General features: G+C 41.2%; 1 protein-coding gene across 1 annotated transcript in view; it reads right to left on the reverse strand.

Moving 5' to 3' along the window:
- Window positions 1-9,809, reverse strand: part of LOC5568549 (structural maintenance of chromosomes protein 3) — a 70,830-nt gene extending 61,021 nt beyond the window's left edge. The window contains exons 1-4 of the mRNA XM_001652309.2: window positions 9,672-9,809; window positions 9,494-9,608; window positions 3,809-3,948; window positions 2,002-3,733 (exon numbers count right to left, since the gene is read on the reverse strand). Coding sequence (XP_001652359.1) covers window positions 2,002-3,733; window positions 3,809-3,948; window positions 9,494-9,608; window positions 9,672-9,686 — 2,002 coding nt within the window. The 5' untranslated portion in view covers window positions 9,687-9,809. The remainder of the gene's footprint in view (window positions 1-2,001; window positions 3,734-3,808; window positions 3,949-9,493; window positions 9,609-9,671) is intronic.
- Between the last annotated feature and the right edge of the window lie 15,410 nt (window positions 9,810-25,219).

Consider the following 25,219-nt stretch of genomic DNA (forward strand, 5'->3'; position numbering starts at 1 on the left):
AAGCTCAAAAGAAAATAGCTTGTAAAACAAAGTGACAGATCCCCACTTCCGCTACCTTCCGCTTCCGCTACCCTCGCACACTCGCGCATACTAGTTGGGAAAAGCTTCAGAAGTGATTAGACCGTGCGGTAGCAAAGTCGCCTGCTGCGGCCGTCGAACCGGCATCGAACTTAAGTTGTGTTGTGCAGAGTGGCACGCTAGCAGCACGCTTTTGGCTGGCGAGAAACCCTCAGCTAATTACGTAAGTAATAAAATCAGGTGCACTAGGAGGAGCTGTTCATTAATCCGCTAAATAAAATCAGATCCCGCGACACGAGGCACGCTGATACCCCTCAAGGACGTAACAGCTACCGTCAGCAAAGAAGAGATCACCAATCGGAACCCTCTGCAGGGAAAACGAGCGCCGCAGGAGAATTTGGCTTGCCAATTAAAATCCGAAGCCATCGCACCAGCGGGTAAGCAAAATTGAATGCTTTTTTTCAAGACCACGAATGATCGCAAACTTTGCACAGGTGGTAACAACCCGGGCATTGACAGAGCCCGAAACGTCACCTCAAGGACGATCAGGCAGCTCAGGAAGCGATACGAGACATCAAACTGGTAAGCACATCTTTTTGAAACAGCTCTGGTTTGGGATGCTTACTTATTGGCGGATTTCTCTAAACAGATCCGACCGCATTGAAAGAGCACCGATTTCCATCGGACATCATCAACCACCACTGGAGGAAACAAAGGAAGAGCCTTCAAAAGAAGTGAGTGAAGCACTAATGGACGAATGACGCTGATCCTAACTGAGGAAACGCCTCAGGGCTCTTTTCTTTTTATTTTGTGCAGTTTTCGATCACCCCGCAAAAGTTCCGAACAGGCGGCGGCTCAATTCGTCGATCAGGTGCATAGCCTGACCAGCAAACAACCGCGATCATCCCTGGGGATCAGCGACGAGCGCCGGCAGCAGCATATTTGCATCCATCACCGGGTAGAAGGGCCAGTTTGCGTTTAGCCGTGAGGAGTGAACCAATTTGCCAGCTAGCGGACGAGAATACCGTCGAGGGTGCAGTTATGTACCGTGGAACGCAGCTCCGGTTCCCGTCGAGCAAGCGGAGCACGGAACGGGCACGTTCACCAGGCCGCTCCGGCCACTGAGAAGCATGCACGGAAAGGGAGAGATGTGTCGGAAGCAGTGTGCGTGAGTAGCTTAAGCGGTTTCACACATTTGTAGATCAGAAGAAGTGCCATGATTAGGAGATATCTAAGAATCCTCAGTAGGGTAGCTTTAAGGAACAGGAATGTAAAATAAATGTTTGCATACAGATTTTGGTTTTGAGGCGTTTCTGATGTTGCTAGCCGGTCCGATCAAAGCCCCTTTTATTCCGGCAAAGATCGTTGACAACAACGAAACATACCTGTATATTGAAATATGCAGATACTGCCTGCTAGTAGCCATTATTGAATATTTTATGTTTACAAGCGCCTCCTGTTTTACTAATTCAGCGCATAGCTCTTGGCGCATTAAACAATTTTACCGAAAAAGCTAGTCTTTAAACTTAGCTCCTTCTTAAGATACACGAGATTGGAATAATTTCCTATGTTTCCGTAATTAGGGTGCAGAGCGAAACACTTTTCGTAATTAGGGTGCAGAGCTACTTGGGCACATCCATGATTCACTTTGGCATGCATGGGGCGTTTTCTCGGCCGAATTGTCTGAAACTTTGCAATAAGAAGCGCTTAAATACGACGCATGTTGTGGACAAATATGAGCCACTGCCGAAGTGAATCAAGTGCCATGAATAGGATCCGGCTCCCTACTTCAACATGCAACCGAGATAAGCGAAAATAACAAGCGGCTGTTAATCGATTACGTAAAAGGTGGGAAAGGGTTTGAGATTTCTTACACAACAAACAATTTTACACAAAAAATGTGTATATGCCAAGAGGCGAGTTGGAAAAATCGTCAATATTTTCGTGGGTAATTAATAGCTCAGAATTTAAAAAAAATCTTACCTCCAGTGAGACATCCCTTCGACGAAACCTGATCTCCCTCTAATGTGACGCAATCAAGTCCGGTGCTCTTGGCCAGTTCCGTAGCACGTTCCAAGTTACGACAGATTAGTGTCTTGCCGAAAATGTACCGCAGCGCTTTGTCGTACTGTTCTTCGTACTTCAGTTTGGAAATCATCGGAATGGAATCGGGATCTTCTGGGTAATCGTGAATACGAACTTGTAGTCGATTTAGGGGCATGAATGTTACTTCTCCTGGAAGCTTTTGCTTGTTCATCTCCTTGAGAATCTGAGTGCCGACGCGGTCTGATTCTACGATATGGTGGAATAATCTATTACCAGCTGTCACTTCTACGGCCGTGTAAATCGACTTATCGCAATTAAAGTTTTCTATTACTGGACCGTAGTACGATCTGGCAATATCCGCAAATTGTCCTCCTCTTTGACTGAAACTTTCCAAAACCTTACGAACAGAATCACGTCCGTTTAAAATTGGTTTACCTGCCATCGATCGCAAAGCTTGATCAGCTTTGGCCAGTTCTTCCTTGTTACCGGATAGGGTCTGCGTAACTTGAGTTTCCTTTTTCCAAATGTCGTTGCGAATAGTTTGGAAGTGATCTTTCTTCTTCTTCAGTTCGTAATAATGCTTATTGTGCTCGTCAATCTGAATCCGCAACTGTTCGAATGACTCCGTATGCTCTTCAATTTTCTTCTCAAGATCTTTTTGCTTCGCAGCATCCCGCTTCAAGTCCTCTTGTAACTTATTCTGATGAGCGATTTTATCCTTGATTTGTTTATTCAGTGACTTTAGTTCACCCTGGATCCATTTGTCTCGTTCCTCTCGAGATGAAAACTGCGATCCTCTACCTTGCTTGGCATATAGTTCTTTGCGTTTTTGTTCCTTCAAATTGAGCTCTCTTGAGCACTCCTCCTCTTTTCTACGCATAGCTTCATATCGGGGTCGTACTTCTTCCAGTTCCTTCTCCTTTTCAGCAATCGTAAGTTTTAAACGATTCAATTCTTGCTCGGCCCGCTCCTTAGACTTATTATCTCCTTGCACTTCATCGGTCAAATCTGAAATCGTCAAATCCAACTTTGTTTTCTCGCGAAGCAACTGTTGGTGTTCTGTTGTTAGAACCGATTTTTCATCCTTCGTTGTGGTCACCTCTTTCTTTGCATCTTTGAGTGCCTTTTGGGCATTTTTTATCTTGTCTTGTGCGGTTTGAATTTCTTGAGCGAACATCTTCTGCTTGTCGCCCGAACTCTTTCGCTGATGCTCCAACTCATCCAGATGCTTTTTGTTTTCCTTGAGCTCTGTCTCGTGAATAATATATTCCAGGGTCCGACGTGCCTTATCCCATTTCTGGTACTCTTTCAGTTCTTCCTTTTCCTCTTCTAGAGTCTTCAATCTATCTTCAATCGTTTTCAAAAATTCTGTAATTTTTTCAACTTTGCCGTCCGTTTCTTTAAGAATATTCATAGACTCTTCCTTTCGTTCATCGTAAACACGTGTTCCGGCCACTTCTCGCAATAGCTTCAGACGATGGGAATCAGGAGCAGTTGCCATTTGGTTAATCTTACCCTGTTTGACGATGTAGTATGGATTCGAGTTTGAAAATCCAGCTGATTCAAGTAGATTCACAACTTCTGATCGAGGAACCACCTTCTTGTTAAGGAAATACTGATCCTTTTTGGCACCAATAACTCGACGCAGGAAAATCTCCTCTTTATCAATCTGCGAAGGGATACAGAATGTCATTATAGTACTACAAATTATGAAATGAAATCTTTGAAACTATATATGCATTACCGGTACGCGATTATCTGAGTTATCAAAAATGATTTCTACATAAGCAGACATCGCTCGAGCTCCAGTTCCTTCATGGAGGAGTGCTTGCCGCTGTTCCGGCCGGAGGTGAGTAAACTCATCGCTGAGCACAAACTGGATGGCTGTAAATAGGAAGAAAAAGAAGTTAAATTAAACAAACATCTTGAAATTATAGGTAAATGAACACGCCTGGTTTCGTTAAAAAGAGAAGTGAATAATATAGTGAATGCTCCCTTAGTGAAGGTAGTCACTTTATGTGATATTTTTCAATGATGTACGATGGGAAAATTATACAAGCAATCAAATAATATCTATAAACAACTATGTACCGAAAAACTAAACATTACATATTGACAAATTGATGTGAAATTCGCTAAAAAGTTACACGTCTTCTCGGTGAGAATCGAACTCACGACTCCCTGTTACCCCTACACCACGGACCCAGAAGTTTGTCTGAATTCGATTTCAGCTCAATAAGCACGTGGTCCTCTTTCGCAAAGCGCACCTTTTTCGGAAGAATTAGATGCCCATCCAAAACAATGCTCTATGTTGTATATACAATGCCTAGCCGAGAGCGTATTATTTATTAGGTATTGAAAGACCACGCACTACTCGCCAACGACGTGATGGCTGAGATTTGAATAGTGCGGGCTCCCAATGGGTCGCGACGTTCTCAAAGGACCGGTTACTTCGTCCCTGAGTCCTCTCGTGGTGTAGGGGTAACGCGCCCTATCTGTCTAGTGAACAGGGAGCTGTGAGTTCGATTCCCACCGAGAAGACGGGTAACTTTTTGGCAAATTTCACAACAATTTGTCCATTTAATCCTATTGCAAAGTAGGGTGCAGAGTAGGCCGTCCCTTATTTTTCGAAAATGCGAAATGTTAGAAGTTCGTCATTGTAAAGTGCTCGTTTTGGTAAGAAGAAAAACAGATAAAAATTTGAAGTCCGTACGTGGACTCTAAGTGGTCCCCCAACGGCCCTGAAGGTATTATGTATCCGGTAGAAATCAAGACCAACATTTATTTATAATTATTGTTTTCTCGGGCCCAGTGCGTCGCAGCTAATATGTGAATAGTGCGCTGTGTTCATAAAAATCGTAAGAATGCAGCGCCACACTAAAAAACTGATTTCAAAATCGCGCGAGTTGAGGCGCGTCGCGAGTCTCACTGGCGCGATCCGGTTTGGTGGCGGTGCGACAATATTAGGAGTAGATGACCCCGTGCGCAAAATCGAGCTCGCTACTCTAGTGCACGCAGCATGAGTACGAAATGCCACCAGTAACAAATTGTTCTGCGCGCGTTGATAATCAATATAGAAGTTTGTTTTCTTTGGGATGATTAAAATATTACGTAATGCAAAATTTGGCAATTTTAGACCCCCTCCCTCTCCCACAAAACAACTTTTGTATGAAAAAATTACAATTTTTGTGTGGACCGTAACACTACGGAAGACCTCCTCAATCCTCCTGTTGCGTTACGTAATATTTAAACAATCCCTTTGAAGTTATGAATTTTTTGTCAGCATGAAGTGTTATGAAGATATCCACAGTATAAAATATAGTTTTACTTAAAATTCTATGCTGATTATCAATTTGTTACTAGTGGCTTTTCGTACTCATGTTGCGTACACTAGAGCAGCGAGCTCGATTTGGCGCACGGGGTCATCTACACCCAATACCTTTAGGGTCGTTGGGAGACCACTTAACGTACGGACTTCAAATTTTTATCTGATTTTTTTCTTACCAAAACGAGCACTTTACAATGACGAACTTCTAACATTTCGCATTTTCGAAAAATAAGGGACGGCCTAGTGCAGAGCTATTTGGACACTTCCATGGTTCACTTTGGCATGGGGGGTTTTTCTCGGCCGAATTGTCTGAAACTTTGCAACAAGAAGCACTTCAATGCTACGCATATTGTGGCCAAATTATTAGCTAAACAAATATACGTAATGTAAGGGTAAGTGATCCATTAGTTGTGGGTGTTCCTATAGTTATGGTTGTCACATTTATACTGATTCCATTGAATTAGCCGCAGAACCGATACTGCCGTATCGTATTGCCTTGTTGAAACACGAAGTAGTTGAAAACATCATTTAAATTGCTTCGAAATTCAATCAATACCACCAAAATTGCTAAAACTTATCTCACTTGTACCAATCGACCAATCCACGTGATCATTTATTTGACGAGCCGTGTTATTTACGTGACCATGGAAACCAGTGAATTCGGCACAGCTCAAACGTCAAATTAGTGAACTCATGTATCGGTCCATAGTTGCGGTAAAGTGTTCCTATAATGGAGGATCCCATTAGAAAACAATGGATACCGCAACTATAGGAACACAAATTAAAAATATACCGCAACTAAAGGAACAGTGTACCAATAGTTGAGATATGCTGTTCTTGACCAACATACACAGTTCCGTTACCGAAACAGAGATCGATTGTATGGTTCGCCGATCAGTTGGAATTGGGAAAGAAGAAGAAATTGACATTCTGAAGTTGGTACCCAGGTGGAAAAAAGATAGTTTGCTCGATTACGCATCTTTCACGGTAGTTCTGGATATGAAATGGAAGAAAGTTGCTATGAATCCTGAGACATGGCCCTCAGGAATTAAATTCAGAGAATTCTTGAGTATGAGTGGAAAAACATGTAGCCTAAATAGATAAGACACTAAACGACATTTTAAAGCTTGAGTTATAATCGACATGAAAATTGTTTTGTATTTTGATATGGTAACGTTAAATTGTGTACTTTTACGTTGATGATTCTCTGTTTTGTATCGTTGACTTTTTAATAAGTTTGTGTATTGTTGAAGATGTGAATTGTTTTAATTAAGAGGTATTTAGACATTAGGTAACAGTCTGTACAGTATTTATACTGAAGATGGTGGTAATAAATAAATAAATAATTTTTCACTGACATGCCGTTGGTAACTACGATGAAATTATTTTTCTCATTTAGTAAATGATCGTTACTTCCCGTTACTTCCCGTTACAACCATAGTACCTATGGACCTGTGCACGGGTTCACTGTTTGACTTTTTAGCGGTGCCGTATTATTTATGTAACCATGGAAACCAGTGAATTCGGCACCGCTAAAACGTTAAATTAGTGAACTCGTGCATCGGTCCATTATCAATGTTCATTCTGAAATTTTACACTCAAAATAATCCAAACGTCATTGTTACGTGAAAACATATTGTGCTCTGCAAGGTAAATCCACGTAATGCGATTATCTGGAAATGTCGATATACCGTCGCAGTGATAATGAAAATCACCAAATGTTTCAGATTGAGCAAATTTGAAACATTTGTGTCCTTGAAGTACGAAAAAATCCAAGCCTACTTGAATTTTGACGTTGCGTTTGAATTGCGCGCATATCTTCTGCGCGTTACCGCCGCCACTGGATGTGGATTTAATATGAGCGCCGCAATACGTGATTTTTTTCTCTTACGTGAATCATAGGTAGCCCAGAATGAACGCATGAACTTTTGAACTTCGTCCATTCCACCAGCGCTACACGTAAGAGCTACGTGGATTGTCCGGTAGCCTTTACGAAGCGTTTCAATAGGATCTAGATGATTTTACATTAAATTTAACTGTAATAAAGACCAATCTTATTTTTAAATAGGCTTTGGAAGAAAACTAATTCCCAATAGACCATTCCCGTGAAATTTTTTTATTGGCTTATATGCTTTCTGTCAATTTACTGAACAAACTTTCCTAAGGAACCGATATGTTTTGGAGCCTTTAGCTATTAGAAAACAATGAAAAACTTGCGGCACTTTAGTTCACCCCTCGGTCCCCTACAATTTGTTTCACCTCGAAAAAGTGCAGACCCCTTTTTTCCCTATGGTTTCGTGGTGAATTTACACGGCAACGCGGATCTACTCAAATCTGAGTTGTTTCAACGCAAAACCGTAGTTGAGCCCAATAACCCAAATTTGGCTAAATTTCCAAGGCCTCCATTAGGTACTTTGCCTTTAAAGCCATAAGAAAAATTTACTTAAATTTAGTTTGATTTAACGCAAAATTAAGTTCATTTAACCCAAGCTTGAGAATAATGCATTTTACCTAAATTTGACTTATTGGGCCAAACTACCCCCATTGAGTAGGTGCAGCTCTCTTTGTTTTTGACAACATTGGTGGGGAAGAGAGAGAATACCGAGAGATTTTGGGTTGAGAGAATAATCGATATACTTAATTTTGGGTAAAGTCAACTAAAAAAATAGGTAAACTGATTTTTCCGTGAACGATCAGCTAGCATGACCAGATGATTTTTGTTTTTTTTTCGGGAAGGTTTGCATTCAGTCGATTGATATTTCTCACCACACGGTACGTACACACAGATGAGGGAGATTACAATTCCTCATTCCGTGACCAAAACGTTGACAACAATGTATCGTATACAGTATCTGTGGGTCTTCTTTCATAGTAGCGCCATTTCACGTCGGTGTTGAAAACTGCTTTTTTGCAATTTCGTAATAGGCTGATTTTCATCACGCCAATCTGTCATGAAACGGCCTACTTTCCTGCACTGAAGTATGCAGTGCGAGAATAGTCATTACGCAACTGAAACCAGTGCTGTAATGGTTCATTACGCAACGCTCTCTCATTACGCAACTGTTTTGAGTTGCGTAATAAATCATTACAAAACCGTTTTTCAGAAATTGTAAAATGATGATGAATGCATTCCGATATTATTTCTGATACCCTTAAGTGGTCTTCTACGAAATTGCAAAAAATGTTGTACGTAACTCGTTGCAGAACTCGATTTTTACAGCACTCGTCGTAATTATCCTACTCGGCAAGCCTCGTGGGATAAATTTACGACTCGTGCTGTACAAATCATCATTCTGCAACTTGTTCCGTAAACTACTATTACCTTTTGCAGATCTACTAGTTTAGCACTTCCTTTCACAAAGTAGAGAAGGCACAAAGCAGTTTCTTGTTGCCCAATAACTTTGAGAAAAAGTAGCTTTACTTCAGTAGCTACTAGGGTAGGTTTACCAGTTATGGACATAGTGGTTCCCTATTTCGCCATACGGGATTACTGGAATGTTTTCACATTTTGAAAGATTTTTTTGTAATATAGTAGTAATGTTTAAGATATATCTTGATGTTTACACATTCAAAAAGATTTAAAATGTGAAAGTTATCGAAATTTCCCGTATGGCCAAATAGGGAACCACTATGGCCATAACTGGTACACTTTCCCTACATCGAGCAAGTTCTGTTTCCAACTCAGCGATGTCGTATGACGAATGACGTTAGTCCTGAACATACAAATTTTGTATGTTTATTTTTGACGATAACCTATTAGTTTTAAACTGGAAGGAAGCTGATTTTAGGAAGTCATGCAGTATACAATTCATTACTAGTTTGTATGTTCTATTTGCAAATCTTACATGTAAATTTGAAAATCAGCTTCCTTGACCTTGTAAAATCTTTAAAACTAATAGGTTGTCGTCAAAAATAAACATACAAAAATAATCTATAGATAAATAAAATATTGCCCACAACTTTTGTGTAGTCATAAAAATTATGGGTAGGACTATTCTATTTATATAGTATTTTGGTGCGTAGGACATGTCCGGCCAACCTCTCGCGCCACTGCGTATAATATACACGAATTAAAATAACAAAATCTCTGCCAATACATACCGTAGAAGAAATTGCTCTTCCCCGATCCATTGCGGCCAACCACAACATTATGCCGTTTGTCAAATGGCTCCACCACTGTTTGCTCACGGTAACTTTTGAAGCCTTGTATGATCACCTGCAATTGCACATTAAATCGATATGATTTCGCTAGCTTTGGTCAACACTGATTGAGACGTACCTGTTTTATATGCATTTCTCGCTGTAACACTCGTTTTCATCACACAATTATGAAAAATAGGATATGCAAAAGCATCCGACGCCAATTTTTTCCAGCAAAATATTTTTCATCAAGAAAATACCGAGAAAGGTGACGCGACGCTGCCTGAAAATTTCAGGCTGAAATACACTGTAAACGAAAACTTGTCAAAAGAATTGATTTTCATGCACACACATTTGGATCGCGTTCACGGTATTACTTATACACTGAGCTAACTCTTATAGTAAACACTATATGTTACGCATATATTTTTGCACTATTGGATTTTCATATAGTATTAACTTGAGGGCGGAAGAGGTAACTTCAAGTTATATGCAACGCATATGATGAGGTGCTGGAAGGAGCATGATAGTATTATATGCCAATCATTTAATATCTGCAGAAGAAAGGTGTGTACAGGTTTTATATGAAACCGCAATATATTCAAATGAAGCCTGGCGGATTGATTATATGCAAATGCAATTTGTTTTATTAATGTAACAAATAATTCAAATGTATGTTTCGAACATTAATAACAAGGTGTTTTTACTACATATTCAAGTTTTATTATTTTTATTCCAATATTCACACCAATTTTATATACATATATAATTATATACACGGTCGTTTGCGAATACCCTTTAATGGGTAAAAATTTACCCATTTCCGCTAGAAGTGCCTCTCCACATTTAAAGAGTAAACACGGTTTACTCTTTAACGGGTAAAAGCGATTTCTGTCAATGAATGGGTATTTTTTTACCCTTTTTGTAAAACTACACGGAGAAATATTTTTACCTAATTTTTGAGTTTACTTTACCCAAAATTAAGTATATCGATTATAGTTTCAACCCAAAATCTATCGGTTTTCTCTTTCTCTCACACGAATGTTGTCAAAAATAGAGCTGCATCTACCCAATGGGGGTACTTTGGCCCAATAAGCCAAATTTGGGTAAATGCAACTTTTCTTATGTTTGGGTGGAAAGAACTCAATTTTGCGTTAAATCAACCCAAAATTGAGTATATTTTTCTAATGGAATTAAAGCCAAACTACCTAGTGGGGACCTTGGAAATTTAGCCAAAATTGAGTTATTGGGCTCAACTACGGAATTGCGTTGGAACAACCCAAAATTGAGTTGAATTCCGTCTCCGTGTAGCTCACGGCATAAAAAGGGTAAAAATTTACCCTTTTTGTCAAAAAAAAGGGTAAAAATTTACCCTTTTTGCGATTAATAGATATAAATAATTATAACCTCAAATCATAACTCATGAAATAAATAAATATATGAATCGAAATATTAGTTTTTAATAACACAATTAATTGCATTAATACAATACGCTTGATAAATGTATTAATATATAAAGATATTTTGTTTCTGCACCAACAGCTACTTCCTTTCGACCAGCGACATGTCAGCTACAGGCAAGGTGGCAGAAACAACGAGACAACCTGAAAATTATGCGTGTTTCAAGATTTTCATCTGTTAATCTGTATAAAGCTGGTTAAGTTCACAACTTACTAGTGAAGTGCTTTCATCGGTAAACGCGTTGTATACTAAAAGTAAAACCTACAAACAATAAACTACCATTTTCAATTCGTATACTGCGTCGCACAGCTGCTTCAAATTACTGTACATGATTTCCAACTATTTTTCACCCATAAATGGGTTTTTAAACACCCATTTTTAAACTACAGTTGCTTTACTGTAATGGGTATATATTTACCCTTTTTAAATTTCTGAATTTACCCGCTTTCTGACAGATATGGGTGCTATTCCAAAATGAGTATTTTTTTACCCATTAAAGGGTATTCGCAAACGACCGTGTAATAAAAAGCATGTTTTGCCATGGGACCTTCCTTAGCCGAGTGGTTAGAGTCCGCGGCTACAAAGCAAAGCAATGCGATTCCCGGTCAGTCCAGGATCTCTTCGTAATGGAAATTTCCTTGACGTCCCTGGGGCATAGAGTATCATCGTTCCTGCTACACGATATACTCTCAGTTATTAACTATGAATGTACTCATTAGAACACTAAGCTGAGAAGCAGGTTCTGTCCTAGTGAGGACGCAATGCCAAGGAGAAGAAGATGTTTTACCATAGCTTGACATGGGAGACACTTTCGCTGATATGGTAAATCTTTTCCAAGGAAACCAGTGTGATGTTCAATTGGCTTTGCCGACCGGAAGAAAAATCTCGAATCTATCGTGGAGGAATAAAATGTGTTTTCTTAGAATAGGGTCCTAAAGCCCTGTCTCAATTTTATTACCAAACGCTTAAGTTTAGGGCAGAAACACATGTTTACTCAATTTTTAAATGATTTTCATTGGTTTAAGTACAAAAAACATTTTTTTTATGATTTTTGAGATTTTGTCACACCCCTTGGTTTAAACTCGAATTTTGGGTATATTTTGTTTTCCGTGTCTCTTCCGAAATGTCAGATAGGAACAACCCCAGTGTTAAAACTATATACCCTGTGGCATTTTTGTCGAAAAAGTGAATGTCAAACAAGATCACAAGTGTCAAGGTTGATATAGCCGTTATTTGAGCGGGAAAACTTGCTAAAGTAGTTGCAAGAACATGCTCTTTCGTATTATTGAATAAAAACGAGAATTCATTAAATATTTCAGGACCCAATTCCGTCTATATTACTGATAAAATATTTACCTTTGAAAATACTTCTACTGGATTTGATGTTCTATGTCGTTTGTACCAGTTTAGAAAAAGGTACGAATCTAGAAAATAGATTTCTAAATATTAATTGTCTCAAGAATGTATGACACAACTTCACGTACAAACTTTGTACAAACGCTCCATTTTTCCTACTGACATTTCGACCATATTTTTGACAGCGCATACCAGCATATAACATTTAACGAGGCAGTCTGTTTGGAAAATTTAAATGCGAAGCATATACCAGGTAAATGCTTGCAGCATATGATACATATATGAACCCAGCATCTTCAATGTTTATTTGACCCTTGTTGTATTCTAATAGCTTAACGAGTGATGAGTATAGGAGTGTTTTTGGAATGTACGTGTAGCGCAGAAACTATAGCTTATATGAAATTTCTGATAGAATAACCTGTTCAATTTATTTCAGTGATATACGGCAAGCACACTTCGGCAGTCAAAAATTCGGTGAACTTCAGCGTTTAACGGAATACGATGTATTCGGCAGTCGATCGGTTGATCTGCCATAGATATATTAATCGAAAATACAACCATGAGTCAGTCTTGGCTAAAACCTCAACCTATCAACACCTTTATTTAAAACCCTTACCACAAGTGACCATTCCTCGAAGTTCTGGTGTGTCCTCATCGGCAAACTCAAAAAGTGGCGACGAGCGATAAAAATTCACATAGTGATTGTAGTATCGCGTTAACGTAGGAAGCCATGGGCTTGAGAGTTAGTTAGATTGTGGGAGAGAAATACGAAGGAAGTGTTGAATATACGGTGTGTTGTGGAGTAATAAAGATTGGTGTTTAATATTGTAAACTATACCGAAATATCAATATAATACAGAATATTATATTGGCGACGAGGAGAAAATGTGAGTATTCAGTTCATTCTACTGTAATTTCATAAAAACGACAATGCCACACATCATTCTGTGAAATGCAATCTGAAAATTTTGTTTCAAACCGGCCGATTCGAAAGTGAAAATTCACCATGGCAACCATGGTGAAACGTTTCAAAAAGCTTTAGTTCGTTTGTTGAAATGTTGCACATCAAAGTTTTGGATAAAGCTTGGGATAAAGTTTACATGATAGATCCGATTGAAACGGTTTGTAACGCAAAGAAAACAGCTTGTATCGAAAACAAAACAACTGTCAAAAATGAAATCAGTGAATGATAAACAAACAATCTGGAGAAGTGTTTTCAATGGTATATTGATAAATAAATCCAATAAGGAAGCTGGTGGTTGAATAACAAATAAATAATTAATTTAAAATGTAATTTGTGGAATAGGATCTGAGGAAAAATTGACAAAATTTGATATAAGAAATGAATAATATCATCAAGGTAAGTGCTGATAAATATAGTATTGGAACAAGGTTGAACAACATCAAGTGCATGTTTTTGAAAATATGTGAATGAACATGTTGATTAAATACAACTCTGAAGGTAGATATAGGAAGGTTCGTCATATAACAAAATGATTTGTTACATCAGAAACGTCAGACACAGATTGCGATAAATGAAACTTGGCGGGATCGTCAAAAGTATTGATAGTGATTTTGAATTATTAAAAGCGGGTTCGCTATAGTCTCAAGTGACGGAATCGCCAAAATTGAGTTTGCTAAACTCATAAGCGGCGGAATCGCCAAAAGCGGGTTTGCTACACACTTTAATTGCGGAATCGTCAAAAGCGGGTTCGCTAAATTCGTAAGTGACGGAATCACCTAAAGCGGGTTCGCTAAACTCATAAGTGGCGGAATCGCCAAAAGCGGGTTCGCTTCACACTTAAATTACGGAATCGTCTAAAGCGGGTTCGCTAAACTCATAAGTGGCGGATTCGTCAAAAGCGGGTTCGCTAAACTCATAAATTCCGAAATCGCCAAAAGCGGGTTCGCTAAACACATAAATAACGAAATCATCAAAGCGGGTTCGCTAAATTCTTAGATGGCGGAATCGCCAAAAACATGTTTTGCTTAATACTTAAATGGTGGAATTGACAAAAGTGGGTTCGCTGAAATACATAAAAGCAAAATATAAGAAATAATCATGGGAAATGTATATTAAAGGAATGATGTGTGAGCAAAAGCGTTTTATGAACAACTTAATAATAAAATAAAATGAAATAACTTATAGTTGTATTGTTCTTTTTAATGGCTGGTCGTTTTAAAATAGGACCAGTGGCGAACTTCGAATTAAAGTTTTCCAAACGAATTTGGATTCTTCTCAGCTGCCTTTGGCGTGGTCCAAATGGAAACGAGACTTGGAGTGCTATTTTGAATCAGAGAAAATCTGTTCTCAATACGATAAACGGTCCAAACTTTTGTACCTTGGCGGCTCTGATCTAAGGGACATTTACGACAATCTTCCAGAAGTCGAAAATGTAGCACATGTTTTGCAGGATCCACCTTATTACGACGTTGCGATCGCCAAGTTGGATGCTCATTTTGAGCCGTATCGTCGACGTACGTACGAACGACATCTCTTTCGGCAAATATCCCAAGGAGCTTCGGAACGTTTTGCAGATTTCGTATTGCGTTTGAGGACACAAGTCAAACGTTGCGAATACGACAAGCCGGAAGAAATGATTCTGGATCAGATTGTCGAAAAATGCTCATCTACTAAGCTCAAAGAGAAAATGTTGAAGAAAGATATGCTCTTGAGTGAAGTAGAAGGACTAGGCACTAGCTTGGAAGAAACAGTACGGAAATTAAAGGAATTCGGAAATGCGATTAACAGTGACTCAGTTCATAGTGTGGCGAAAAAGCTGCCGTATGGAAAATACGATGCGATGAGGAAAGTTCGTCAGAGCGGGGCAACCCGTTTCCAACCGGGGCGGAGAGATTCAAATTTTTATCAAAAAAGCGGTTCGGTTCCTGTTTGTTTTTCTTGTGGAAAAAGAGGGCACGTTAAGGGTGCTGATATTTGTGCGGCAAGAGACAAATCCTGTCTGAAATGTGGAGGTACCGGACATTTCGCGAAGCAATGTTTGAAGAGAGTGAATAACGAAGAGAGAGCAGTTGTACCACCGAAGCGGATTCGAGCGGTTTGTGAAGAGTTAGAAGCGGACAATGATGACGAATACATCTTTTATGCCATGGGGAAAAATACTTTCCTATTCAAAGTTGGAGGTGTGGAAATTCCCATGGTTATCGATTCCGGTGCAGCAGCGAACATCATAAGCCAGAAAGTTTGGGAGCAAATGAAACAGCTGAAGGTGCAAGTGTGGCAGATGTCAACGGCTATAGATCGGAATTTCATTTGTTATGCGTCCAAGAAACCGATGGAGATTACGGGCAGTTTTGTGGCAGAAGTTGAGGGTGGAGGAAAGAAAATCGATGCAAAGTTCTACGTTGCGAAAGAAGGCCAACAGTGTTTGCTTGGTGATCAGTCTGCGAAATTACTTCAAGTACTGAGGGTTGGATTCGATATTGCGCATGTTTCTCAAAGTTCTGGATCAGAATTTCCAAAATTCAAAGGTGTGACAGTTGAAATTCCTGTCGACAACCAGATACAACCCGTACAACAGCCCTACCGGCGTGTTCCGTATGCCTTGGAGGAGAAAATAGACGAAAAACTGCGTATGTTGCTTCAGCAAGGAATCATCGAAAAAGTGAAAGGTCCGTCTCCTTGGGTATCACCGATTGTACCAGTTCTGAAGGATTCGGGTGATGTGCGGCTGTGCGTGGATATGCGTCAAGCAAATCAAGCTGTGATTCGGGAAACTCATCCGTTACCGTTAGTGGACGAAATTCTGGGCTCAATGAATGGTGCAAAATATTTTTCCAAGGTGGATATCAAGGATGCGTATCATCAGGTGGAAATATCGGAGAGATCTCGGCCTATAACAACTTTCATAACGAAAACGGGTCTCTACAGGTAATCTTGTACTTTAATGCCATGTAAATTTAAATAAAACTGATTTTCTTTTGTTTTGTCTTCATGAACGTATGTTTGTCAATATTAGATACAAACGACTTATGTTTGGAGTTAGCTGTGCTCCCGAAATTTTTCAAAAAACTATGGAAGCGATATTATTAGGCCTTGAGGGAGTTATCGTGTATTTAGACGATGTAGTAGTTTACGGTTCGACTAAAGAAGAGCATGATAGAAGAGTAGAGGCTCTACTGGAGCGCATGAAGGAGTATGAAATTCTATTGAATCAGAACAAATGTATTTTCGGTGTAAAAGAACTTGAGTTCTTAGGTCACGTGATGAATGAATATGGTATTCGACCTACCGAGAGTCGCATCGCAGCAGTGAAGAGCTTTAGGGAACCGAAAACGATTGGAGAATTGCGGAGTTTTCTTGGGTTAATTACGTACATTGGTCGATTTATTCCTAACTTAGCAGAAAAGACAGAGCCGTTGAGAAGATTACTTCAAGTTGGATCATGTTTCCAATGGAAGAAAGAACAACAAGATGCATTCGATGTTATAAAGCAGGCTGTTGGTAATACCAAATATTTGGGATTTTTCGATCGAAACGATAAGACTAAATTGATCGTTGATGCGAGTCCTGATGGGTTAGGAGCAGTTCTTCTTCAGGAAAGCAAGGAAGGTCAGAACAGAATTATTTCTTTTGCGAGTAAGTCACTGACAGATTTAGAGAGAAAGTATTTTCAAACGGAGCGTGAAGCCTTGGCTATAGTTTGGGGAGTAGAGAAGTTTAGTTTGTATCTTCTGGGAGCCAAATTTGAGCTTATCACCGATTGCAAAGCTTTGAAATTTTTGTTCAAACCACGATCACGACCTTGCCCCAGAATCGAACGATGGGTCCTAAGAATCCAGTCATACAACTATGTGATTAAGTTTGAACCGGGTTCCACCAACTTAGCAGACGCTTTATCTCGTCTATCAATTAACAAGGCCCAGTATTTCGATAGATCAGCGGATCAGTATGTTAATCATCTTTTGGAACACGCCGTACCAAATGCAGTCACACTTATCAGAGTGATTGAGGCTACAAAACAAGATCAAGTTTTGCAGGAACTCATTAATGCGCTGCTGATTGGCTATTGGACGAACAACTTGAAAGATTTCAAACACTTCAAGTCAGAAATTCATAGTGCTAACGGTGTCTTGATGAGAGGAGATCGATTGATAATCCCAGAATCACTTCAACAACAAGTTCTACAATGTTCTCATGATGGTCATCCAGGAATGAGTCTAATGAAGCGACGATTGCGGCAGAAGGTTTGGTGGCCAAAGATGGACGGCATGGTTGAAAAATTCGTCAAAAGCTGTGGGGCATGCACATTAGTTTCAGCTGTGGGACCCCCAGAACCAATGCTTCGCACTAAAATGCCTGAAAAACCGTGGACGGATGTAGCTATCGATTTTTTAGGACCGTTACCTTCGGGACATTATTTATTAGTGTTGGTTGATTATTTTAGCCGATTTACAGAAGTGATTGTAATGAAGCAAATAACAGCAGAACTTACCGTCAACGCTCTTTTTGAAACGTTCAGTAGATTTGGAATTCCAGAAACATTGAGGTCGGATAATGGACCACAGTTTATCAGCGAACCTTTCAAGAATTTTTGTGAAGAATACGGAATCACGCATCAGAAGACAACTCCTTACTGGCCACAGGCCAATGGTGAGGTAGAGCGAATGAATAGCACTATTTTGAAACGTCTACGAATCAGTCAAGAAGAGAAGTGTAAGCACTGGAAGTGGGATCTAAGAAGTTTCTTGTTGATGTACAACTCGACACCGCATTCCATAACCGGAATTGCTCCATCAGCTTTGATGTTTGGAAGAGTATTGAGAGATAAGCTGCCGAGCATCAATGTTTCTTCTGGTATTATTCCAGAAGGAATCCGGGACCGTGACTGGGAGAAGAAACTGAAAGCATCAGGCGTTTCTGATGCTCAGAGACATGCTACAAGGAATGACTTGAAAGAAGGAGATGTGGTGGTAGCTAAGCGGATCATCAAAGACAATAAATTGTCTACGAATTATGGATCAGAGCTGTTCGACATACTAGCCAGAAAAGGTGCAGAAGCGGAAATCCGATCGAAGGAGTCGGGAAAGATATATCGCCGTAATGTGGGTCATCTGAAACGTTTTGTTCAAGGAGAGCAAGTTGAAGGGGACGAGGCTGTAGAAGCAGAAGCAAATAAAGTCGGAGAAACCGTTGAAGTGATCGGCAAGCAAGTTGAGTCAAGCGCTGCAATAGATGAAGAAACAACAGCTCGGCGCAGTCGGCGTGAAGTGAAGATTCCACAGTATCTTAAACATTATGTAACTCATGTAGATGAAAATGATTGTTCTGATTACTAAGTAAAGGGGGAATGTAGTATCGCGTTAACGTAGGAAGCCATGGGCTTGAGAGTTAGTTAGATTGTGGGAGAGAAATACGAAGGAAGTGTTGAATATACGGTGTGTTGTGGAGTAATAAAGATTGGTGTTTAATATTGTAAACTATACCGAAATATCAATATAATACAGAATATTATAGTGATATCAAGATTTCGGCCTGAAAGTGCAGTGGTTGGTGAAAATATCTCTACATTGAGTAGGACGAGTTGGAGAAGACCGCACGAGTGAAGGTCACGTGCTGCTAAAAGTGCGAAAAGCTGTAGAAAGACGCAGTTTTTGGTTGGCGTTTCATTGCATCGGTAAAGCTTCAGTACAAATTCTGCGAGGTTGTTCATCGTGATTCGTTAAAATTATTGGCTTATATTTAGCACTTACTGCTGATTAACGATCACGCCAATCGGCAGAAATATTGCGCATCATACATTTTGTCTGGCGCCATTTTGGACGCTGCAAGATTTTATTGTACGTGATTTCTTTTCTCTAGATGAAATAATAGGACAAGAAACTAAAAAGAAAGACGAAGGAGAATTGAAACAATTTCTATACAATTGATTAAGAGAGTTCCTTTCTTTTTCCCAAGGTGGTTTTCGACTGTAGACATTGTGTCATTGCTGGACGGATTAGTTTTGCTGCTTGACCGGGGATTGCCGGATATTCCGTATCCACATCTGGTTAGTTCGATAGCGCAAGTCGTGAGGTTGCCAACGGGCATAGCTGCGAGTATTAACAGAGGTCGGCAAAGGCTGAAAGGACGGTTCTGGTGAGTTTGCATTTTCATTTTCTTTTGGGACGTGATTGTGAGCATAAGTTGAAATTTTCAGTGAACACTACTGAGTATTGTGCAATCAAGAAACTTCTTGTTTTAATTTCATACAAAATGGCCCAATCAAATTTCACGACTACTTTGGAGCCCTATCGTAGGGGTTCGTTTACGGATTGGGTTGATAGACTTCGATTTTTCTTCCATATGAATAATGTTGCGACGCCACTTGAACAGGCCTAACCTGTGAACAGGTCTAGCCATGAAGCATAAATGCAGCATGACAGCTCGCGTGTGTGATGGTAGTAGTAGCAATAAAAGTTAGCGTAGCGAGATAGCGAAGTAGTAGGTAAACAGCTAGAAAGTAAATAAACAGAGGTGATATAGATTCGTGAAGCATATCGCCATTGCGGGAAAACACAGAAATAAGATCCCAATTGAATTTAGTAAACGTTTTAGCTTAATATAAGGGGATTGAAGTGTACAAGTTAGATAGATTCGTTCTGTAGTGAGATCTCTAATCTTAGGTAAGCTTGTGAAAGACCAAGAGTGAAAATAAGGTTCAACATATGTGAATACCTAATTTGATATTTATTTAAACATTCCCTCAGCTACGGTGAATTTCTTCCAAACACCTGGGGAATTCCTGTGAAGGAAAACGGAAAAACATACCTACCTATCCGGTAGAATTGATTGTAAGTAGATGCATGTAGAGAAACCAGAAATACTTACCTGATAATCATAAATATTGTGTACATATAGATCCACGTATAGTCAGTTAGTAGGGTAGTGGTACCCATATTCAACTCTGGGAAGTCAATAAGAAATTGTGGAAAAGGAAACCACTTCTTGTGAGTATTAGATTAGTTAAATTAGATAATTGTTACTATTGAATACAAATAAATTTCAGTTTTAAGCGTTGCTGAAAACCAATCAGCCGCTGCCGAAAATTTTGGTTTCCCTTCGGGAACATTCTTAAAAAAGAAGTGACACTAATAAAGTGTCCCAGTGATAATTCGGCTCACAAAATGACTTCCGATTCCGAATCCGTGAAGGACAAAACCGTCCTAAATTTCACGGAAAACCCGTGTGAAATCTGCGGCCCGTCGACACGCGATGAAGCAATGGTCGGCTGTGATGGATGTTCGGGATGGTTCCACACCCGTTGCGTGGGTATCAAAGAAGGAGAGATGCCCAAAAGTTGGTACTGCCAAAGTAAAGCCTGTCAGGCGAAGGCCCAGGAGTACCAGAAGCGGAAGATGCAGACTCGTAGTCGGAAGCAAACAGACGAGTCTGACAAATCCAGCGTCAACTCCCGCTTGGGTGCGTCTAGTGTGAATGTGAAAGTCAGAGCGCTAGAAGAACGCCAGAAGCGGCAGACGGAAGAGCTGGAATGGAGATGCAGCTGCGGAAGAAGGAAAGGGAGCTGCAGCGTGCGTACGAGAAGAAGATAATGGAGAGGGAGCTGCAGATACGTGCAGAGGAAGAAGAAGAAGAATTGGCTTGGCAAGCGGAGATGCTTCGGAAGAAGACGGAGCAGATCGAGCGTATGAAGGCGAACCAGGAGTCGTTCGAGGAGCGGTTGGCATCCATGGACAAGGAGTTAGCAGGATTGTCGAACCTTAAGGTGCCAAAGCCGGCGTCGAAAATAGATACGGGCGTTTTACGAGTGGAGCCTTTCAGCAAAATCAACCGAAACGCGTTGAAGCTGATGAAGGGGAACCTCCAGAAGTTCGTAGAAGACGACGAAAGCACCGAGGAGGAAGACGATGCCGACGAGTACTCCAAAAATTCGGATCTGCGAAGCCAGAGTTCCGATTCGTCCATGGAGAGGAAGGTCAGCAACAACGCTTCGCGAGTTATCAGGAAGAAGGTCGACAGTGTGAGCCAAGACGGGCAGGGTCAACAGCAGACCGGACCGACGAAGGCACAGCTGGCTGCACGAAAAGGACTTACCTATAAGCTCCCCAAATTCTCGGGCAATCCAGCACAGTGGCCTTTGTTCTACGCGGCCTACAAAGCGTCCAACGATGCCTGTGGCTACATGAACCACGAGAACCTGATGCGACTGCAAGAAGCGCTGGAAGGAGATGCACTCGAGTTGGTATGTGGTCAGCTTCTTCTTCCCGAAACCATCCCAAGGGTCCTCGAGAAGTTGCGTCGTCATTACGGCCGCCCAGAGCAGCTGTTGGAAAGTCTGCTGGAGAAGGTCAACCAGCTGGATCCTCCACAACCGGACAATTTAAAGAGCTTCGTTCCATTCGGAAATACGGTGGAGCAGCTCTGCGGTCACTTGGAGGCCGCTGATCTACAGCAACATCTCGTCAACCCGCTGCTAATTAAGTCGCTGGTCGCCAAGCTGCCGGATCGAGAGAAGCGCGAGTGGGTTCACTACCGCAGACATCGCAGTGAAACAACGCTGCGGACGCTGACGGACTTCCTCATGGAAATAGTGGAAGATGCCTGCGAAGCCAACGTCGACGTAGAGTTCAAGCCACCCACAAGAAGTTCGCAATCCGGAAGAAGTATGCCAATGGAGAGAGGTGGACTTTATTGCCACAGGGAAATCAGCAGTTCACCCGCTAACACAGGTGAAAAAATTCTGAAACCATGAAACCAATGTCGGAGGACGGACCATCGGCTGCGGCACTGCAGCGAATTCAAGAAGATGCGGTATGCTGATCGGCTGAGGCTGGTGAACCGCGAGAAGCTGTGTCACGTGTGTCTCAACGAACACGGTGGCCAGTGTAAATTCAATATCCGGTGTGATATCGGTGAATGTAAGGAATTCCACAATCCGCTAATGCATCCTGTAGGCAATGCGTTCGGGCTCAGTGCTCACATCCGGACAAACTGCACGGTTCTTTTCCGGATTGTTCCAGTGCAGCTACACTGTGGTGAAAAATCAGCTACCGTGCTAGCTTTCCTGGACGAAGGTGCGTCTGTCACGCTGGTGGAGAAAAGGCTCGCCGATCGCCTGGGCGCGGTTGGAGTACAAGAGCGACTGACCATCAGATGGACGGGAAATGTTTCGCGCGTGGAAGATACGAGGAGAATGAGTCTGTGGGTGTCAGGTAGACGGACTAACGTCGGCGACAAAATGTTGCTGCACACTGTCCACACTGTCGGCAAGTTGATGCTACCGCATCAGAAGTTGGACTTCGAGGAAATCGCCGCGCAGTACCCTCACATGCGGGGATTGACGATCGATTCTTACGATGGACAGCCCCAATTACTCATCGGTGCGAACAACATTCATTCATTTGTTCCGATGGAAGCAAGAGTGGGCAACCCGATGGAACCGATCGCCGTCCGTACTAATTTAGGATGGACAGTGTACGGGCCAAGACAGTCGACGACGGTAGCCGCGAGTAATTATCTAGGCTACCATCAGCAGGTTACCGACGGAAACTTGCAGCAGTTACTCCAAAGCCAGTACGCGCTGGAAGAATCGGTGATGGTAGTACCTGAATCGGAAGAGAAACGCGTCGTTTGCGATCACTCCGAGACCGGTTTGCTGCGAAATGTGGAAAAGGAAAGGCCGGCGGTGCCGGAAAATTTCAATCGCGATGAGCAAACGTCAGTTACAGCTGTTGGTGTCATCAGGGATCCAGACATGAACCAGTGTGCATTTACCAAGATGGGATACGAGAAGTTGAAGCCATACCGGCACGAATTCAAACGGCCGGCGAAAACGTTCGTCAGAAGCTGCGTCAAACGAAGCTTTCGTCCACGAGTACTGATGCCCCGAGTAAAGTCAACGTTTACCATCCGAGGCAGAATTGTCAGACAGCACCGGAGCCGTTCGAAACAGAATTGGCGATGGTTTCCAACCAAGTGGAACGTAGCAGACGTGCCGATAAAGTGGAGGCAAGGTCCGCCGTTGAAAGTCGAAGTAGGATCGTTAGACGAAACGTTGCTTCCGTACCGGCCGCAAACCATGTGGCCAACACAAAGTTCGACGATCGAGCAAACGAAGGAAGCAGCTAGGAGTTTCGTTATGCGGCACCAAGTGATCGATGTCGGCCGGATTTCACGCTGGACAATATTATTGTGGAAGGAAGCAAGCATTGTGCGCTTTGTTGTCAACTGCCGACAAAAGAGAAGGAGAATGTTGATAGTAATTACGCGAGCTGCGACAAAAGAGCGGCAGAATAATCAGGCACAACTGGACAGATTTCCCGATGAAAGGAGTAAGCGTACAAGCAGCTGGAAGTTCCAGCTGGGTAGACCGGCAGAGATGTTAGAAAGGAACGGTCCAATCTACCAGAGTTTTTTGGGCGATGAATGGAATCGGAAGTCATGGAGGCGAGGTATCGCAGAAGCTGAAATTCAGGGTCGAGACCGACAAGCGCCTTTGAGGACTGATGACAGGAAGGTGCAACAACGAGATGGTGAGTTCAGTGACGATGAAGGCAAGGTAAATCCGGAAATGCCGGATGTTACGGGCTGGGGTGTTGCGACGCCACTTGAACAGGCCTAACCTGTGAACAGGTCTAGCCATGAAGCATAAATGCAGCATGACAGCTCGCGTGTGTGATGGTAGTAGTAGCAATAAAAGTTAGCGTAGCGAGATAGCGAAGTAGTAGGTAAACAGCTAGAAAGTAAATAAACAGAGGTGATATAGATTCGTGAAGCATATCGCCATTGCGGGAAAACACAGAAATAAGATCCCAATTGAATTTAGTAAACGTTTTAGCTTAATATAAGGGGATTGAAGTGTACAAGTTAGATAGATTCGTTCTGTAGTGAGATCTCTAATCTTAGGTAAGCTTGTGAAAGATCAAGAGTGAAAATAAGGTTCAACATATGTGAATACCTAATTTGATATTTATTTAAACATTCCTTCAGCTACGGTGAATTTCTTCCAAACACCTGGGGAATTCCTGTGAAGGAAAACGGAAAAACATACCTACCTATCCGGTAGAATTGATTGTAAGTAGATGCATGTAGAGAAACCAGAAATACTTACCTGATAATCATAAATCTCGAAAACTTATTCATATAGACTCAAGTCAAAAAAAGTATACAAACTTACTCTATCGATCCTACGTGTTTCGCAGACGAAATTCTACACGTTTTGCTCTGAATCAACTCGATTTTTCACTTTTAGAACGTTAAATCTTCGGATTTACAAAACGACGAAAGTAAGATTTTCAACTTTCGCAACCTAACCACTACTTTCGCCGCCCCGCTGTATGAAGAGACAAAGTGACTTAACCACGAATCAAAACAAAACACTACTTGAGCTGATTTTACACTGGTAGAAAAACGTCGCAAGTAACTGAATGAAACGGCTTATCATTTTGTCATAAAATTTTTGTGTGAAATAATAGGAGCTCCATAGTTTTTGATCGCGAGCTCATTGTTTGCAAAATTTAAGCAATGTACACGTTGAAAAAATGTTAAAAAAGTGATTCATTTTAAAACAGTTTTAGAAGACAGGTTGTGAATCTTCTGAATTAATTTTCTCAAAACCGTATGGAAGTTACTTACGTCGATTTGAAAAAGTAATCGAGAAATATTGTGTACATATAGATCCACGTATTGCCCATTGCACGGTGACGTCATCAGAAAATCGTTCTCTTTCCCTCCTTCGAGAAATCTGAAAACAACGGTGCCAGTACCTGTCAAAGTTGACAGGTACTGGCACCATTGTTTTCAAGTTTTGTTGAAGTGCGAAAGAGAGAGCATTTCGTCGTGAAATGCCTAATAGTCAGTTAGTAGGGTAGTGGTACCCATATTCAACTCTGGGAAGTCAATAAGAAATT

Source organism: Aedes aegypti, chromosome 1, assembly GCF_002204515.2.
Source record: "Aedes aegypti strain LVP_AGWG chromosome 1, AaegL5.0 Primary Assembly, whole genome shotgun sequence".
NCBI lineage: Eukaryota > Metazoa > Arthropoda > Insecta > Diptera > Culicidae > Aedes > Aedes aegypti.